Source organism: Zea mays, chromosome 3 (genome assembly GCF_902167145.1).
Source record: "Zea mays cultivar B73 chromosome 3, Zm-B73-REFERENCE-NAM-5.0, whole genome shotgun sequence".
Lineage (NCBI taxonomy): Eukaryota > Viridiplantae > Streptophyta > Magnoliopsida > Poales > Poaceae > Zea > Zea mays.
This window is the reverse complement of record NC_050098.1, coordinates 227366733-227386544: the sequence shown is the minus strand read 5'-3', so window position 1 is coordinate 227386544 and position 19812 is coordinate 227366733. Positions and strand designations below refer to the sequence as shown.

The 19812-nt window shown below is 45.6% G+C and overlaps 3 protein-coding genes across 4 annotated transcripts; all 3 read left to right on the top strand.

The window, feature by feature from the left end:
• The first annotated feature begins 742 nt into the window (after positions 1-742).
• LOC103651551 (uncharacterized) lies at positions 743-2131 on the top strand. 2 transcript variants are annotated; one of them, XM_008677203.3, is made up of 3 exons: positions 743-1198; positions 1309-1712; positions 1878-2131. In XM_008677203.3, the coding sequence occupies exons 1-3, from the start codon at positions 1108-1110 to the stop codon at positions 1998-2000; spliced, it is 618 nt and encodes a 205-aa protein (XP_008675425.1). In that variant the 5' UTR covers positions 743-1107; the 3' UTR covers positions 2001-2131. The 2 variants fall into 2 exon arrangements, with proteins under 2 accessions (XP_008675425.1, XP_008675426.1); XM_008677204.2 differs by having other exon boundaries at positions 1075-1241.
• Positions 2132-5872: 3741 nt separating this feature from the next.
• On the top strand, positions 5873-7191 carry LOC103651548 (uncharacterized). The gene is made up of 3 exons (XM_008677196.4): positions 5873-6339; positions 6450-6850; positions 7003-7191. The coding sequence occupies exons 1-3, from the start codon at positions 6249-6251 to the stop codon at positions 7129-7131; spliced, it is 621 nt and encodes a 206-aa protein (XP_008675418.1). The 5' UTR covers positions 5873-6248; the 3' UTR covers positions 7132-7191.
• Positions 7192-10223: 3032 nt separating this feature from the next.
• On the top strand, positions 10224-11617 carry LOC103652606 (mitogen-activated protein kinase sty1). Its single transcript, XM_020551194.2, has one exon. The coding sequence runs from the start codon at positions 10719-10721 to the stop codon at positions 11145-11147; it is 429 nt and encodes a 142-aa protein (XP_020406783.1). The 5' UTR covers positions 10224-10718; the 3' UTR covers positions 11148-11617.
• The last annotated feature ends 8195 nt before the right edge of the window (positions 11618-19812 follow it).

The window sequence follows — 19812 nt, the reverse complement described above, 5'->3', positions numbered from 1 at the left end:
CCATCAGGCCTTTGCAGCTTTGTGCTGATGGGGTTACCAGCTGAGATTTAGGGGTCTTGAGGGTACCCCTAATTATGGTCCCCGACAACCTCGTTTACAAATCATTTTGTTAGAAAGAAAAAGAGTACAATCAGCTCTATATAAAGTTCGTAAGTTCAGTTCATTATCTAATGTTCATAACAAAAATAAAATTACATCAAATACTCTAATTCAAAGTTACAAAAAACATCTAACTAATATTATCCTTAGCTTTGTGTTCTTTATCAAGGGCATTAAAGTGTGGAATGAAGCGTAATTTTAATAAATATATGATCTTTTTCGTGTCTCTATATAGGCCATTTCATACATGCCTTAAACGGGCCGTGCTCATGCCCGCTCATGAGCCACGACCTCGGTCCAAACCTGGTCCGTTATATCGGACCGTATCGGCACGGCACTAAAATATTTCGAAATGTGCCGTGCCTAGGCCATACATTTTTCCGTGCTTCGAGTCGGCTCATCAGACTCAACCCAAATATATACCCATAGAAGGAACACGTTTGATGCGTCCCGCATCACCCGCGACGTACCAAACTCATGCTTTAAAAAAGAGCAAAGATTCATTATCACACCGCGCCCTACCCAGAAACTTCACGCTAATCACCCTTCCTTCCGCCCAGGTGCGCCGTCCTTTCCTACCCAGCTGCCCCTCCCCATCGGCAGATATGGATATAGTTGGACGACACAGACCCAAATCCTGCCGGTTTTCCGTTGAATGCTGCCATACGACAGAGAATAAACAAAGCATACGGGGAAGAGAATGAAAAGCGGCATGTCCTTGTAGCTGTTGCCGGCGTCAAACAATGCAGAGCGCACACTGTTGGATGTTTGGATTTTGTTTGGGACATATTTTCTGTCCGTTTTTAAAATTAGGGGCGTAATTACAAGGAACTATCGTGGATTTGCTCATAGTAACAGCCAGGACTTTAGCAGCCTCCACCCTTGATCAATTTGCAGCTAATTTGTAATAGTCAGGACTTTAGCAGCCGCCCCCACACCTCACCCTTATGTATCAGGCTATCAGCTTGCTTGCAATGCAATACGAGGAGGAGCAGAGCAGATCCCTCCATGGATGCAAGCCAGGATGTGTGGGACTGGGAGGTGGTCCTGCCAGACCACAGGAGCTTCTCCCTGAGCCATGGCGGCAAGAATCTTGATGGTAAGGAGCTTCTCCCTGATCCATGGCGGCAAGAATCTTGATGGTAAGGATGATCACTTGTTGTTTCACGTATGTAATTTTGATTACGACCGTCTTATATTGCACTCCAGATAAAGAAACAGAGGAGCATGATCTGCTGCCCCCGTCAGGAGACGTTGACGTGCACGACGAGTTCAAGGGCATCGGCGTCGTGCTGGATGAGACCTGCAAATCCGCCGTGCCTAGTGTTGCCGATCCGATAATGAATCCTGAGGGTGGCGAGGAAGAGAAGGCGATCCAGAGCCCTGATGCCGAGGAGTCCGTCACCGCCGACAGCAACTTTGCTCAACAGGAGGAGGAGGAGGAAGAAGATATCAAGAAGGACGGCGACGATAAGGTTGGAGCCCTGATCGGCGCGCTGTGCTCGTTTGGGGTCGCAGCCGCCACCGCCTGCGTCTTTCTCATCGGCGGCAGGCTGCATCATCACCACACGCAGCACAACAATATTCAGCTGCAGTTCTTCGGCGATGATAAGGTTGGATGCATGACTCATTCCTCATTCAACTCAAAATAACCCATCCGTAATCTCTCTGTTTCCAGGAGGATTTTCTTTGACCTTGTAATTAATTGGATAGGATACCGTGATACTGATAACTGTGATGTGATGCCTGCCTGACTTGGTTTCTTGATCTGCATGCAGAGGATCCAGCAAGTTGTGCGCCAGACGTCAAGGCTGAACCAGAAGGCCATGTCGTTTGCGATGGGGGCAGGAGCGTCACGGCATTTTGGAAGGCCACGTGTAAAACGTAGCAAAAAACATTAGTTACTAAAATGTATATATATATGTACACATAATAATATATATGTTATTCGTCACCCTAAGTTAAACTTCATCTGACCGTCTCCAGTAATTACCGGTAATAACTGAACATAGCTCGGTTATTACGAGGGGCGTAGGACCTAATGTGGCGAGGTATGGCTCACGCCATACCTTAGCCCGGCCCATTAGCAGCACTAGGTCCAAGACTCATGGCCTTTCTTCCCGTCTGACATTTGTCTAGTTTCTTTGTTGCATCATCGCAAACAGACACAGTTGCTCGCTTCTTCGTCACCCATCTGGCTTCTTGGTTGCGCCGATACTCACACAGGCGGGTGCAATTGCTCGCTTCTCTGTCATCGGCTATCGCTCGCTCGCTTCGCCTCCGCACCTCTAACGACAACCGCTCACCTCTTCTAATCTTTATGCTCGCCTCGGCCCTGTTCTGCGCTCATCTTTACTCTGTTGGCGCCTCGGTCGCTCACCTCTGCTTTGCCGCCGCGAACCGCGGGCGTCGACCGCCGTGCGAAGGAGGAAGACACCGTTCAATTGCAAACAGTAGTTCGTTCCTATTCAGGTAATCCTAAATCAGCAAATCCCCTAGCTAGTTGACCAATTCACATGTTTATTTATACATGTACACAGATTTGTACATTTAGTCATATACAAAATCCGCCATATCTTAAATTCTAGGCGTCCTCCGCCACAGGTTATTACCGGTAATTTATCTACACCCCTATATAAGGCACAACTTCAAACTTTGCAATAGCAACCTAAACAAATACACCTAGAACTGTTCCACCTTTGAAACCAAGAAATAAGATCAGTCTAAATCTCTTCTTTCACTTTATCACTCAAATCCAACGGTCTAGCTTATTTAGAGAATCCCTCCCTCATTAATCATGCTTTCATCCGTGATCCCCTCACAGGGTCGACGGTGTCGTACGGGTTGGAGGTGGCGCAGGAAGCATCGACCATCGAGTAGAGTGCGCTGGCGTGTGGTGGACATAAGGCTCGTCCCCCCGAGGCGCATGATGTTGCCGAGGGTGAGGATGTTGGGAAAGTCCCTGTCGACGGTGGTGGCAACGACAATGATGACCCATGGAGCGGCGTTGATGACAGTGTCGTCATAGGGGCCGGAGTTGCCGGTGGAGCATACGATGGGGTCGCCGTGGATGGCTGTGTGGAGGGAGCTGAACGTGACGGGCTCATGGAAGAAGGACTTGGTGTCGTCGGAGGTAGGCGCGTCCTGGCCGAAGGAGACGAAGATGACGTCACCATCGTCATGGATGGTAGACTCGTAGTCCATGAGGATGGCGCTTTGGCGGCAACGCACTCCGCCGACCAACAGACCTTCTAGGCGGCGACATGCGCCCACGGTGTGCCACTTTTGGCGGTGACTGTGGCGTAGCCGAAGAGGCTGGTGCGGGGCACAAAGCTGCCGATAGCGGTGGAGAGTGTGGGTGCAGTGGCCCTCGGTGTCGCGCGTCCAGTTAGCGCATGATCGGTTTGTTGAGTAGGATGTCCTTATTGAAGAACCTTGCGCCGATGATCTTGCGCTTGCAGGCAACACCGTGCTTGACGGAGTCATGGTAGGAGTTCTTCCAGTGGACTGACACCTGGGCATCATTGTCTTAGGCTGGTGCCAGTGCGGGCGGCAGCGCGGGCGAGAAGAGGCCGCTGCCGCCCGCGCGCGGGCGATAGGCGGGCGAGAGGCCGGCGCCGGGCGATGGCGCTGGCGCCCGGCGAGAGCGGGCGATATCGCCTCGCTCTCGCCCGCGCTGGAGCGCCCGCCCGGGCGAGAGGCGGGCGAGAGGGAGGCGAGAGGGAGGCGAGGCACTGGCGGGGCGAGAGCGCGGGGCGAGAGCGCGGGCGAGAGCGACGTGGCGCGATCTGACTGGTCCACGTGTCGCGATCTGATTGGTCCACGTGTGCTAGCCGTTGCAACTAGCCGTTTTTGACCGTTTGGAGTCCAAAAAATTCGAAAAAAATTGCAAAAAATTACAAATTTCATCCCCAATCCCTCTATATATATCCCTACCCGGGTGGAGCTCATTTCACACACCATTTCATCTCATTTCTCTCTTCCAAACTCGCCTTTTCTACTCATCTTCACGTCATGTCTTCCTCGAGCACAAACTCAAGTGAAGGAGCCGAAGGGGCAATCTGCAATGCATTGCAAGCAGCCATGGAGGAGGCTATGCTCAACCTCAATGAAGAGTCGTCGAGCAGGCCCAAGCGTCGTCGACGCTACATCAATCGTGATCGTGAGTCTGCCCATGATCGGCTTCATCAAGACTACTTCGCCGATGACTGTGTGTATCCTCCAAATTACTTTCGGCGCAGGTATCGCATGAGGCGACAACTTTTTTTGAGTATTATGCTTAGATTAGGTGAATACTCTCCGTATTTCACCCAAAGAGAAGATGCTCTGGGTCGACTCGGGCTCTCTCCCCTACAAAAGTGCACCGCAGCTCTGCGCTTGTTAGCCTATGGATCCGCTGCAGTTTCGATAGATGAGTACTTAAAGCTAGCTAGATCAACTGCATTAGAGTGTCTAGAGAAGTTTTGTGAGGGTATCATTCATTGTTATGAGGAGGAGTTCTGTCGTCGACCAAATGTCGCGGATATTCAGCGTCTACTAGCAAAAGCAGAAGAGCGTGGCTTTCCAGGCATGCTAGGAAGTATCGATTGTATGCATTGGCAGTGGAGGAATTGTCCGGTCGCCCATGCCGGTCAATTCACAAGGGGGGATATCAAACATCCCACCATCATCTTAGAAGCTGTTGCATCGTATGATCGGTGGATCTGGCATGCTTTTTTTGGGGTGGCCGGGTCCAACAATGACATTAACGTACTGAATCAGTCGCCATTATTCAAGGATGTCCTTCAAGGTCAAGCACCCATAGTGAACTTCATGGTTAATGGACATGAACACAATATGGGATACTATCTTGCCGACGGCATCTACCCTTCCTGGCCGGTGTTCATCAAGGGTATTCCGCTTCCACAAAGTGAGAAACATCAGTTATTCACAAATGCTCAAGCAGCATGGCGCAAAGATGTTGAGTGCGCTTTTGGAGTGTTGAAATCTCGGTTCAACATTATAGCAGTTCCTGGACGTTCTTACTCTCAACGTACTCTTGGTTTGATCATGCGTGCATGTGTCATTTTGCACAATATGATCATCGATGACGAGCGTGATGCCGATTTAGACGAGACATATGAGACAGTTGATTCTACAGTCGGCCCGTCGATCTACTACAATGCAACCCCGAGCCTAGCAGCTAGGATTCAAATGGACAACGAGATGACGGACACATCGATGTATACACAACTACTAAATGATTTGGTTGAACATGTATGGGGACATAATAATCATTAGATTTATGTAATTTTCTATTAATTATTATGTATTTTTAAATCGTCATGTAATTTTATTTTAATTATTACGCAATTTGTAATTTTTAATTCAATAAAAATATTATGTTGTGTGTTTTCTGAGCGTTGAAATAAATCCGCGTGAATTACTTAATTCTGAAATAGAAAAGCTGATGTGGCTATAGCCTGAGGCTGTAGCCTGCTGCAGCCTGTGCACTGGAGCAGCAGAGGCGAGAGTGGAGGCGAGAGCTGACGTGGCAGGGGCGAGAGGGAGGCTGTGCACTGGACTCAGCCTTAGTATTGTACGCATCACCAACAACGTACCAAACTCATGCTTTAAAAAAGAGCAAAGATTCATATTATCACACCGCGGCCTACCCAGAAACTTCACGCTAATCACCCTTCCTTCCGCCCAGGCGCGCCGTCCTTTCCTACCCAGCTGCCTGCTGCCCCTCCCCATCGGCAGATATGGATATAGTTGGACGACACAGACCCAAATCCTGCCGGTTTTCCGTTGAATGCTGCCATACGACAGAGAATAAACAAAGCATACGGGGAAGAGAATGAAAGGCGGCATGTCCTTGTAGTTGTTGCCGGCGTCAAACAGAGCGCACACTGTTGGATGTTAGGATTTTGTTTGGGACCTATTTTCTGTCCGTTTTTAAAATTAGGGGCGCAATTACAAGGAACTATCGTGGAGTTGCTCAATGCTCATAGTAACAGCCAGGACTTTAGCAGCCTCCACCCTTGAGCAATTTGCAGCTAATTTGTAATAGTCAGGACTTTAGCAGCCGCCCCCACACCTCACCCTTATGTATCAGGCTATCAGCTTGCTTGCAATGCAATACGAGGAGGAGCAGAGCAGATCCCTCCATGGATGCAAGCCAGGATGTGTGGGACTGGGAGGTGGTCCTGCCAGACCACAGGAGCTTCTCCCTGAGCCATGGCGGCAAGAATCTTGATGGTAAGGAGCTTCTCCCTGATCCATGGCGGCAAGAATCTTGATGGTAAGGATGATCACTTGTTGTTTCACGTATGTAATTTTGATTACGACCGTCTTATATTGCACTCCAGATAAAGAAACAGAGGAGCATGATCTGCTGCCCCCGTCAGGAGACGTTGACGTGCACGACGAGTGCAAGGGCATCGGCGTCGTGCTGGATGAGACCTGCAAATCCGCCGTGCCTAGTGTTGCCGATCCGATAATGAATCCTGAGGGTGGCGAGGAAGAGAAGGCGATCCAGAGCCCTGATGCCGAGGAGTCCGTCACCGCGGACAGCAAGTTTGCTCAAGAGGAGGAGGAAGAAGAAGATATCAAGAAGGACGGCGACGATAAGGTTGGAGCCCTGATCGGCGCGCTGTGCTCGTTTGGGGTCGCAGCCGCCACCGCCTGCGTCTTTCTCATCGGCGGCAGGCTGCATCATCACCACATGCAGCAGCACAAAATTCAGCTGCAGTTCTTCGGCGATGATAAGGTTGGATGCATGGTTCATTCAACTCAAAATAACCCATCCGTAATCTCTCTTTTCCAGGAGGATTTTCTTTGACCTTGTAATTAATTGGATAGGATACCGTGATACTGATAACTGTGATGCCTGCCTGACTTGGTTTCTTGATCTGCATGCAGAGGATCCAGCAAGTTGTGCGCCAGACGTCAAGGCTGAACCAGAAGGCCATGTCGTTTGCGATGGGGGCAGGAGCGTCACGACATTTTGGAAGGGCACGTGTAAAACGTAGCAAAAACATTAATTACTAATATGTTTATATATGTAATATGTATATATCTATATATCTTAACTATTAAGAGAGGACTGTAGACTGCCCCCGCTTCCTAATCCCGTCCGCCCGCTCGTCTGCCACGATCCGCCTGCCGCCATCCCCGCCGCGAACACCGGCCGCCCTGTGCCATCGCGCGATTCCTCCTCCATCCCGATTCCTCCTCCATACCGCGCAGGCGGCAAGATCCGCGGACGCATGCCCCCGCCAGCGATTCCCCTCCCCGCGCCCGCAGCCCCCGCCGCCGTCCTCGCGACCACAGACGAGGACAGCCGCCACGCCCGCACACGGTTCCTTTCCATATCCTCACGTTCTCCATTGTGGTCGAGTTCCCGCGTGAGCTGGAAGATCCGCGCGGCGCAGAGCGTGGGCATCCAGATCCGCCGGCCCCTGCCGTCGACCTTGGTGTGTCGGTCCTTGTTGGAGCTCCGCTTGGGCGCGAGCGGCTGCTGCCTCCTCTCCCCGGGCTGCGCCACCACCTGCAGCTGCTCCTCCTCCTTCCCTCTGCCGCCCCCGTCCTGCTGCGGCGACTGGTGGATTTGGATTTGCAGGTGCTGCGCCGGCTGCTGCTGCTGGTGGTAGTCCTTAGGATCCAGCTGCTGCTGCTGCGCGGTCGAGGTGGTGGTGGTCGTCGCGGTGGTGGGCTCCGTTTTGTTTAGCGGTGGGGGTGGGGGAACTTGGGGTCCATCTCCACACACAGAGACACAGAGGCACCAACTCCCTCCGAGTCTGGGCAACAAAAAGCAAACCAAATCAGGCTTCGTGCTCTCGCTTCCCTTCTTCTGCTTGGTGACCGGCGCCCCTGCCTGCCCTGAGGAGGGAGAAGACCGAGGGTGGCAAAGGGGATGGGGAGAGATGGTGACTGGGCCGAGCCGAGACAGAGGCGCCTGCCCCTTGCGATCGCGCGACCCGCCAGGTGGTCGGCCACCGGAACACCGACCCACCCGTCCAGCCGTTCGCCCCGGGCGATGGGTGGAACACCGACCATGCGATTCCCCGCCCCGTCGGTGCTCGCGGTAGGTGAACGAGACGATGAGAGACCTGCGATGCCCGCAGGCGCACCACCGCCCGCTACACGTCTGCGTGACTCGCTCTGACGCGCGGCACAAGGCCGCGATCTCGGCGGTGCTGACGCTCGTGTGCGGCCACCAGCCCTTTCGCTCTGCCTCTACGGATGAGTAAAAAGCTGTTATCAGCTTGATTGACAGAATCACTTCTTCAGAAATTATCCGTTCACTTTTATATATACACAATCATGGATTATATGATAATATTTTTTTTCATTCTTAAGCCCTGTTTGAAACTTTTAAAGATAATAGTTAGCTATTAAAATTGTGCGGTTGAGTTTTTCTTTTTTGAATTCAGAAGTAGGCTGTTTCTATGTTTCTGTTGTAGCAGAAACTCTCCCTCTTTCCTTCCTTATCCTGCTTGGCTGTCAAAATAGTCTAGCCATACTTCCTCAACCTACCTTTGTGTCAGTTGGCAAATGGGAATGATGCAACACAGTCATTTTGTTGTAGTTGCATCTTTTGTTCTTATTTTACCAGCATCTTAGATCTGTAAATCTATCCACTTTTCCATTGCACGTGCTCATGTTTTCGATATATAGCAACATGGGCTTCTCAAATTACAATTGGCCGACAAATCATGTTGCTATCTGCATACCAACTTATGTGGAGATCTTTTATACACATACCAAATATTCTGAAACTCATTTATTTTTGCAGCTAATATGTAATGTTTTACTGTTGTTTATTCAGATGTGTGTTCTTATCTATGTTGGGACCAACGGTGAGACATTCTTCAACACAACCGCACTTGTTACATGCATACAGAACTTCCCCAAGAGCAGAGGTCAGACAGTGACTCGAAATATGACCACTGCATACCAGGTTCGGTTAGGAAATCATGTTGCAGTGTTTCTTGTTACAACCTGGTAATGTGGATGCTACATTTTAAATCTGAATTCACAGTAATAAACTTAATCATATGCTTTTGAGTCCTAGAAAAAGATAATGGCACCAGGTTCGGATAGTAAGTTAGTTCATTTTTATTTTAGAATTGGTCTCTCTTATTTTTGGTCAAATTCTAGAATGATCAGATGCTCGACAAAGTCATGGTGGTGATGGGAGCTCCTCAAGGCCAACAAAATGGTTTCAAGGAGGCAGCCAACTCGGTGGAGTTCCTAGGTAGGGAGATGCTGGGAATGCAACTGAGGGCTGCCAAGCCTGATACCGATGATTTATATGTTCTGATATTTCTTTTCCTGTGGCAAGAGTAAAATTTTCAGTGTTCAATGCTCTTGGTGACCTAAATTTAAATGCAACCAATTTCATCATTCACACACCTAATCATCACTCTGATGCTTGCTATTTGTTTAGTAGGCTACAACTACAGCCAAAATCATGAAACTCTTTTATCTTTGAGAGGTTGATATAAGCTTTTACTGTAGTACACAATCAGTTAGTGACCTAAATAATGATCTTATTCAACTAACTTTATCTTATTTTGTAGCCTTGTGCTTCTTTCTACTGAGTTGTCTTGTACCAACTAAAAATAGAGGTATTTTATCTCAGGTTCTCTACTATGTGTAATCTCATATCAAGATTAATGAGTATCGTGATCGTATAATTTTGGTGAGTATCCATGGAATGCCCAGGTTATCCTCTAAATGCATGAGCTTTTACTTTCCTTAATTTTATAGATGATATCATGATTCTAATAATTTTTCTAAACCATCGTAGAATCCTATCAACCCATATGGCAAGGCAAAGAAAATGACAGTGGATATCATCCTAGATTTTTCAAAATCAAAGGAGCAACCAGACATGGCTGTCATGATCTAAGGTTTGTTTTCAATAACCTATATTAAATTATAACCCATGGAATAGTTCTAACATGTTTACCGCTCTTTATAAATTAGATACTTCAACGCGATTGGATCGAACCCAGACATATGACTGTTTCTATATTCTGCATATCAATAATCACCGCTACTGATTTTTACACTAATGTTGGATTTGTATACTTTCCTTGTGGTAGAAGATAGAAACAACAGTTAACCAGTTACAGCGTGCATGCCAGGCTTCGGAGGAAAGAAGATTTTATCTACACCACGAACTGTTATTGTTGTTTGAGGTATATGAAACCAATCCCCCTTTTCTCATGTCTCATAATTCCTGATGTTTGCGATATGTATGCTACTCGTGCTATGGATTTGGAAAATAGGTTTGGTAATTAGTATGGCTACCTACTAAGTCAATGATATATTCGGTGATAAAAATTGCATGCATTTGATTTTTGTCTAAGGCATTAATGCTTGTTCCTAATTGTCCTATGCTGCTATCTGAGAAATACTCCATTGTGTTACATATTTTTTTCTATTTAAATCAGCGGCGGTGCCTTGGTACCTTAAACAGATCGCTACACCCATGTTGGTAGAAGTACAGTGATATGATCATCCTTTTTTTGTGTGTTGCTAAGGTCTGATGTTACTTGGTTCGTCTGCTTGGCCATGGAAATCGACGAGAGCCATGGAAGCAGCCTTTGCTCAAGAAGGGTGACATCATGGTCGTGGAGATCTCCAACCTCTATCAGGTGGCTATGCTGGTCAACGATCTATGCAGGTCGAAGAGCGTGAACGACCTATCCTCCCCATCATGCCAAACCCACAAGGATGACGACAACAACAACCTAGAGGACGAGGATGAGTGGCAGGACGGGAAGAAGTTCGATGCGGTGGCCACCTTCAAGATCCTCAGCGAGGTTGAATTTTCTCTTTCTGTATCCTCTATTCCTCTCCAATGGCACAACCAAACCCTGTGCACGACAAGGTGTTTGTGTGGATGTGTTACCCGTGTCTACATGACTCAATTGATGGACTTGGTGCGTCTGCAGATCCTGATGTACCAGCTGTGCAAGGGCGTGGGTTTTGTTCACAGCAGCGGGGTGCTCCACCGTGATCTGAAACCGCACAACCTGCTCATGGACCGCTAGACCATGGCGCTCAAGATCACTGACCTCGGACTCAGCCGTGCCATCATCGTCCCTGTAAAGAAGTACACGCACGAGGTCTGCTTCCCACTGCCACTGGTCTTCATCATCAGCCGTGCATCTTGCGTCTGATTAAATAGTGGAGTCTGAATTGTTTGTGCAGATTCTGACGCTGTGGTACAGGGCGCCCGAGGTTCTTCTTGGCGCCACACACTAATCCACGCTGGTTGACATTTGGTCCGCGGGCTGCATATTTGGTACCATTTCGATGAGCACATATTCTTGTCAAAGCAAACTGCTTCAGAATTCAAACCGACATATACGATTTCTAATTTGGTTGTAAATGGCAGCTGAGTTGGTTACTAATCAGCCGCTTTTCCCTGGCGACTCCGAGTTACAGCGGCTCCTCCACATCTTCAAGTAATGCCTCCAGTGCTTTAGTTCGTTGTTTGCATTCTGAATTCTTGGTGGGTGTCTAATGCTCCATCTTGTTCTTTGGGTGAAAGGTTGCTGGGCACCCCAAATGAGGAGATGTGGCCAGGAGTAGGCAAGCTGCCGAACTGGCACGTGTACCCCCAGTGGAAGCCCACTAAGCTGTCCACTCTTGTCCCTGGTCTTGACTCCGATGGCTATGATTTACTTGAGGTCAGTGAAAAGTTACACCTTGTGCAAGTTTACCAAACATTGCAGAATATGAGGGAAGAAGAGGTTAGAGATTGTGAGGATTGCGTTCTGACTTAATTTGCTGCGGTTGGTGCAGAAAATGCTTGCGTATGAGCCAGGGAAGCGGGTCTCGGCGAAGAAGGCCCTGGAGCACCCGTACTTCAATGATGTTAACAAGGAGGTGTACTGAACAATTAATAGGAATCTGATTTTCTTTATTTTGATCTTGTATTATCAACTTAGGATTTTCTTATTTCGATTAATAGTGTCATTGAACTAAATTTTGATTGTTCGAAATGGCAGACTTCGACATTTGTTATGATTGTTAAGTTGATTCTTGATAGCAACACTAAATAATGATCTATACGTGCACAAGTGCCATCCGTTGCAACGCACGGACATATACCTAGTTACTTATTAAGAACGTAAGGGTAGCCTGCCTCCATCCGTTCTGCCTTCCGTCAATCTCCACCCTTGTTCTGCATTGATCTGGACGGTCTGTGTCGTTCGTCTCCCGCTGCCCACACCCACGTATGTCGCACCCCAGTCCCTCCGCAACCGCCGCCCTGCCTCCCGTCCCCCATCCCCCATCCGCACGAGCCGCCACCGGCCCCTCACCGCTCGTGCCTCCCCCACCATTCCTCCATCCGCAGCACCGGGATCCACCGTACCCCCGCTCTGGCGCCGCGGTTCCCCGCCATGGACTCCCTAGATCTGCCCTGCCACCTGCCCCCGATGCACAACTCCACCGCGCCCTGTCCCCGTCTCCGGCGCCGGTTGCGGGGCCCAGGCTGGCAGCAGTGAGGTCCGGGAGCGAGACCCCCACGACGTCCCCGTCCCCGTCTGCGTCCCCATCCCCATCCGCGCCCGGGACGCCCATGGCCGCGGTCGCATCTCCGGCCGGTTGCGGGGCCTAGGCCGTCGGCAGGGTTTACGGAGAAATCACCGCTTCACCTCGCCGCCTCCCCCACCGCGCGTCTGCAAGAGCAATAGTGGGCTTACGGTGAAGCACCTGTGCCGGTTCTGCAAGGTGGTGAAGCGCCGGGGAATCGTCTTCGTCAAATGCATGGCCAACGCCAAGCACAAGCAGCGCCAGGGCTTCTCCACCATCGCCGAAGCAGCCGTCGTCTCGTGCGTTCACCTGCCTCCGCCGCCGCCCGCTAGCGGTTCCGCCTCTGCCGCAACGTTCGCAGAGTAAGATGATCCTCCACTCTCATGCCTGGATTGTCCTTATTCATTGTATTTTCCCCTGTTGTTAGCGAGTAAGCAGTTCTGGAGTCACTTATGCGCCACCGATTACTGGACGAATTAGGGTTTTGATCTTTTATTGTTACCTGAGTTTAACCATTCACCTCACTCATTTGGGAGCCTCTAGCACTAGGCCTGCTCCTTTTTATATTACAGATCAAAGGTCAGGAATGATCAATTTGACAATGTTAACAGACCTTTTTGACTTCTGTTTTGATTTCCTACCACGCTTCCTACGCCTTCTTTCGCGCCTATGGTCACGCTTTCTTCTTGAATGCTTGCATTTATTTTTCTTTGAGTGTCTCTTTCTGCGCCTTCGCCTGTCATCACTTGAGCTGCTGACATCAGATGAGTCACTAGAGTAAGTATCAGAATCGCTCTCATAATCAGATGATTCAGTCTCTGACTAAGAAGAGCTATCTGATTCCGAATAAGAATATCTCCTCTTCTTCCTTCTCCTTTTTGAAGATTTGTTTACGACATCTCTTGTGTTGTCCTTCATTACTTTCCTCGTCAGAAGTTATATCCCTTGTCAACTTTGATTTGGCAGCCCTCTTTTTATCTGTATGACCATTATTGCATGAGAAGGGCATTCAAAACGTAAAGAAAAGTTCCCTACTTCACTTAAATGCCCCCCAAAAGGCTTAATCCTTATAGATTAAATGGATCAAGAGTGCTGCAAATGTTCCAATCAGTTCATAAGCATTACCAATTTCTATTGACATAGAGCCAATATCTTTGTGTTCAATGAGCTCTCCACAATTTACTATAGTAACTGGAATAACAGGAGTTGAATCAGGGGATTGCACATCTACTTGCTCGATTTTCTTTAGAACATCACTTCCAACAACAAGCTTGCCAAAAACTGTGTGCTTCCTGCAACACAGTAAAATGTCATATTATCAACAGAACTGAGTCAGAAAACCATGGAGTTCACAAATGAAATGAACAAGACATTATAGAGGTTTGCCCAGTTAACAGTTTATGGCACAAGCCTGCAACATTCCTAACATAGTAAAAAGCCAAAAAGCAAAACTAAAATTGTCTCACTCCATCCACATATGCATGTCAAACAGGTTTGCTCCTACTCTCACCTTCTATTTTCACAACCAAAAAAGACATGCATACCATAGGAAACGAATTTCCACAGTGCAAAATTCCACACATAGACAACACAAAATTAATGCAACATGTCAAACCTAATAAATTGGCAAATGGTACTGTAAGAACTGAATCGATTTCACATATAATACAGAACTACCATCAAATTCTTGCAATTCAAGAAGCAGCGTTGCCCATTTTGAATTAGGCAACAATGGAGATCCAAAGACACTACAAGTGAACAACTAAAAGAAGTAGCAGAAAACTATTATGTAGTTCCAATGCTTGTTAAAAATAGATATGTTACCAGGATTCCTTATTCATTGTATTTCCCCCCTCTATCTCTCTCTGAATATGTTACCAGGATTTCTTATTCTTCTTTTTCTAAAGAAATGCAATCTTGATTTGCAGAGGTTTGCAGCTTTCCTATCTCCGCTTACACTTGGTCGAGTAAACATTGCAGTTAACAAATATAGTCAGCTATATGGATATTAGGCAACACAGTTCTGTCTTCTGTTCATCTTGGCAGTTTCCTATCTCCGCTTACACTTGGGCTGATGGCATAAAAGAAATGCAATCAGAAAAAATGTTTTGTTGATGAATTTAACAAATATAGTCCCCCAATCTTGCAGTAAGTTTATTGGAATTGACTCTGCAAAATGTTTATCTGCAGTTTTATAGATTGTTTTGTCCTACTGCCTACTATCTGACTTGAGGAAGTACCAAGGGGTTTCGGTTCCGTCTTCAGTGGCGCAAACAAGGTTGGTGATGGTGGTTTCGGTTCTGTCTTCAGTGACGCAAACAAGATTGGCCAATGTACAAACTTAGTTTATTTGACCTGAAAATTGTGAGACTTATGTTTTGAACTCAATCTTGTGACACTTTTATTTTATTTTCGCAGTCTATCATACGTGGTAATTTGCGATAAACCATATTTTTAGTGGTTCTTCTCTTCTTCAGCCACATAATCTTGCTGACATCTGCTATCGGTAGCCAAGTGATTTCACAACATTTATTTGGTGTAAACCTTCCTTTTTCTAGACATCATCTCCTACTGGAGGTTTTTGCCATAGTTCCTACTCTATACTGGCCAAAAGTTACAGGAGCTGAAGGGATATACCAATTATTGATTATATGCCAGATTATCTAGGCCATGCTCCTTCCATCTTCAGCCATTCCACTTTTTCTTGTTGCTTCGTCAAGATCAATAATAAATACATTAACAGTTTAATTTCATGTAAGAAAGATAATGTAAATATATGTAGCCCATGTTCAAATAATTAAATTCTATCAAATAATAATGCAAATTCATTTGGTCCATTTTTGTTTGCTATGAGGCTAACTAGAATTTAATAGAAGGATCAATATTTGTATAAGTAACGTTATCTGCTCTCTGCACCATCATTTGATCTTGAACTTGTGGACATGTGTTAAAATGATGTATCCTCATGAAAATAATTTCTTATTCCTTTCATATTTTATAGTAGTATAGACTGCATGATATCTCTTGCCAGCTATTTGAGGAAGACACTTAGTTTATGTGCCAAAATTACCTATATATTTTTTTGCACACATAGTTAGGTGGTGGTGCTTACTGTTTTTCTTTGCAATTGAGGAGTATCCTCATGTTTTGTTAATTGTGGTTATTGCTCTAACATTTGGCATGATAAGCAACTAGGTTCCAAGTGTCGGTCTGGTGGGCATTTGTCTTAATCATGTTGGTGCCTCTAAGTTATATAAGTCTCTATTATGCCACTCTCCATTCGAACGACATATTATCTATGGCTGAAGAAGTGAATCATGTATGGTTTCCTAACTTTTGTGAAATGGGGGTGCGTATGCTCTTTTTAAACTATTTAATTTTGACTATATGTATGGAGCTAAGAGTGGCAATAAAGCATATGAATTGTTTAGCTCAATTATGTTCATAAGTTTCTTCAGAAATCAAAAGATTACTTATGAACATAATATGTCATGCAAAATTCATTAATATGTAGGTTATTCTTACTGATTGTGACCCATGTACACTCAGAAACATGAAGGAAAATATGAAAATATGGAACTGAATAGCTTATGCATTGAGCAGGAAGATTCTAGAGCGGCTTAAAGAAAGCAAGAATATGGTAGGTTAGTTTCCTTGCATAACTCAAAGAGTATTGTGCACCGATGGTTTCTCTTACATAATTTGGCATTCTGAATGTTGGATCAGATGGTGCTTCATGAGCATTAGATAAATGCATTATTGTATTATATCTAACTTGGTGATAATGCATTGTGCAATGTAGGTAGAGTGCAAATATCTTTTTTGGGAAGAAGTGTTCGAAAGTGATTTATGCCAAACATAGTGTGAGTATAGAACTTTGCTTTTTCACTGTGTCTACGGTTGTACACAAAATCATAATTATGGGAACTGGGAACCATGCTATTCATCTAGAATTGGAGCCACTGGTAAATGGTAGTCTTTATCTGATTAAGATACTCGACAATATTGCCAAAAAATTTCCTAAAATACATGGACGTGAAATAGATCCTCTACAATAGTATGTATGTACTTGACAATATCTTGGCAACTTGCTAAGAAAACATGCTTTATGTGCAGCCATATCTATTTGCTTATTTTGGCCTTCTCCCGCTTGGTTCGCAGTTTTTTCCAGCTCTATTTGTTTCATCCTGTCCTGATTTGGTGTGCTGACATTTTGGGTGTCATGGGCAGTCAACAGGTCACTATTTTCATTCGCTTTTCCGCTATGGTCACATTCAGTTTGGTCCCTGTCAACAGATGTGCTTTTGTTTTTCCAATAAAAAACAAGTGTACTTTTGTTGATACTCGATGCCATCTGCTTGCGTAGGCTGGCACTAGACTTCTCATAGATTTCACAGCGCTTTAATGCAACCTCTTTTCTGATATCTCTACTACTATGAAGAAGGTAAGAGGTAGTCAACCCCCCTCCCAGTACTTTGGCAGAATTGTTCATGTTACCATTCTGAAAACTAAAATTTATTGAGGTTAGCACTGTTAATTTTGCTGCAGATATCTATTATGTGAAGCCTTATACTCCTGTGATGTGTATGCCACTATGAACTTTTATTGAACAACAAAGAGTAGTGTAATGTTCTATTGTAGTTTCTTTTCGTTCTCTTATGTTTATATTGCAGGCTCTAGGCTGCATAGACAAAAGTGCTGCAATCAGATCTATTCTTAATGGTGACAGTGAACTGAATATATTTTCACAATTAGTCTAGATTTATGGATGTGTGCCTTCATTAATGGTGACAGTAGTACTCATGTGGCTCCATTGCTCATTGAGATATGGTGGCATGTTGAATTATTGACCACCCTACGTTGTATCACATATTCACATCTACTAGCACTGGTAGTTATGAACTTGGATATCAACTCTTTTTATTTTTCGTATTAGCCTTCTTTGAAATGATCATGTAAATATTGATATTTTCACATTGTTTTTTTTGCGATTTTAGCCTTAATTTTCATATAACTAGCTCATATCGTCACTGAATATAAGTCTTTAGGTTGTTATGTTTAGGCTGTCTCTAGCATCCTTTGTATCCCACACCTTATCTCATTCCCTATATCAAACTTCACTATAGTCTACAATGCAAAACAGTATTTTTGCACGGTCATATGCATGCTCTGCTGAGCATGGCCTTAGAGCATCATGCTTCCCAAGTTAACAGTACTCTCATGGCTATATCTTAAATCTGAACATGAAGCTCATTCCAATGTAGATGTTATCAATGAGTAGAGTTCGGTTACTTAAATCATACAGATTAGTAGTACTCTGCTTTATAAACTTTGCTTCAAAGCTTGGTAATCCTTTGTGCATGGAGCTTTTACGTCTGAGAAACTGAGCCTACAAAGACTTCACTTCATTTGGCATGTTATGCTTGTTGCTAGCTGAATGAATTAGAATCCAGCCTTTTATGGTTTATGAGCAAGCGGTAGCTTAAGCACATAGCTGTATATCTTCCTGCTATTTTAAACTGAAGATGTTTGATGTGCTACACTTGGTGTTGGCATATATTTTCAGGTGCTAACATTTGTGATTCTGCTGCAGTAAGACACGTGGTATGGGAGCTAGGCGCAAGCTCAAGACCCACATAAGGAACCAGAGGTGGGCTGACAAAGCCTACAAGAAGAGCCATCTCGGCAACGAGTGGAAGAAACCCTTTGCTGGGTCATCTCACGCAAAGGGAATCATCCTTGCGAAGATGTGAGCTCACAGAACAGTAGATTCCGTTTCTTCTGAACAACAGGCGAGTTAACCAATACATGCACTACTTCATTTCATTTGCAGCGGCTTTGAGGCTAAGCAGCCTAACTTTACTATCCGTAAGTGCGCTCGTGTCCAGCTGGTGAAGAACGGGAAGAAGATTGCTGCCTTTGTGCCAAACGATGGTTGCCTGAACTACATCGAGGAGAACGTAAGTTCTATTTCTCCAGCTCATAGGACTCTTGACCATGGGCAACTCTATTTATCCAGATCATACGACTTTTCACCTTGGGTAACTGATGGTTGTTCCTGCCTGCTGTTCGCTGCTAATTGCCGCCACACTCCGTCTCTCTGCATAGGCATATATGTTAACTACAATGTTGTTCACTAAAGAAAGAAGGATAACTAATGAAACATACAAATGGTATGCCACTGGCACTAATAGTTTCATATATGCCTATGCATTTTTTACAGACTTTGTGTGAGAATATTATTCTCACTTTCTTTGCTTTCTGTTTTTACTCATATATATGCAAACTGGAGTGGAATCTTTGATGCACACCTCTTTCGCCTCAGATTTAAAAATCCCTATTTCTGCAGCATGGGGTGCAAGAGCGGGGAAGGGAGCGACGGTGGTGCATGGTGAATAAGCAGGTGAGAGCTGAGAGGCGATAGAGATGAGCAAACTAGCAGGAACAAGAATGAACAAAGAACTTAATGATTGTGAATTCAATCAGAGAAAAATTTCTTTTTATGGCCATTGTTCCTTTGGAACGACATGCATGTCTCATTACACTTATTTTTCTATTCTTTTTCAGGTATCTTCCTCTAGAATGCTTTGACCTCAGCAAAACACAATTTATTTCATCTAAGGTAATTATATCAAGCAACTGTTCTACCTGTTAATGGGCTAACTGATGAAAATATATATGGCTAGAGTGTTGGTCAGACATCGGTGATGGACCAACACAAAGGTGATAATCCTTTTTAATATAGATTTGTGTATGCGTGTTTTGGATACGGATCCTGGAATGAGAAGATGAGCCGGTTCGCGTTGGCCGTGTCGCCGAACTTGGTGACGCGGCGGACGAAGAGCACCAGGAGGCCCGAGAGGAGGTGACTATCATCGAATAGGCCATAGTTCCGTAGAGCTACCGCTTAAACAAATTTCTATGAAATTTTTATACTCCCTGATCCACGGCCTGCATTTCAAAGAAATTCACAATTCTGGTGAAATCCCTAAGTTTCAAAGACCGCTGAAACTAAAATCAGGAGTGTGCCAACTGCACGTGTCATGTGAATTTCTCAATGTTTCAGTCAGTGATATGCTTATTGGTAGGGTTCGTATTATTTTCAGAAAATGACTGACATATTTACTTTGCAATCATAGATTTTGTGATGCTCCTTTTTGGATGCTTTGTGCT

Bases quoted from the DNA above. Each gene is read 5' to 3' on its own strand.
- LOC103651551 (XM_008677203.3), top strand. From the start codon at position 1,108: ATGGATGCAAGCCAGGATGTGTGGGACTGGGAGGTGGTCCTGCCAGAC. The intron at 1,199-1,308 runs GTAAGGAGCTTC...ATTGCACTCCAG, and splicing joins TGGCGGCAAGAATCTTGATG to ATAAAGAAACAGAGGAGCAT. The intron at 1,713-1,877 runs GTTGGATGCATG...ATCTGCATGCAG, and splicing joins AGTTCTTCGGCGATGATAAG to AGGATCCAGCAAGTTGTGCG.
- LOC103651548 (XM_008677196.4), top strand. From the start codon at position 6,249: ATGGATGCAAGCCAGGATGTGTGGGACTGGGAGGTGGTCCTGCCAGAC. The intron at 6,340-6,449 runs GTAAGGAGCTTC...ATTGCACTCCAG, and splicing joins TGGCGGCAAGAATCTTGATG to ATAAAGAAACAGAGGAGCAT. The intron at 6,851-7,002 runs GTTGGATGCATG...ATCTGCATGCAG, and splicing joins AGTTCTTCGGCGATGATAAG to AGGATCCAGCAAGTTGTGCG.
- LOC103652606 (XM_020551194.2), top strand. From the start codon at position 10,719: ATGGTCGTGGAGATCTCCAACCTCTATCAGGTGGCTATGCTGGTCAAC.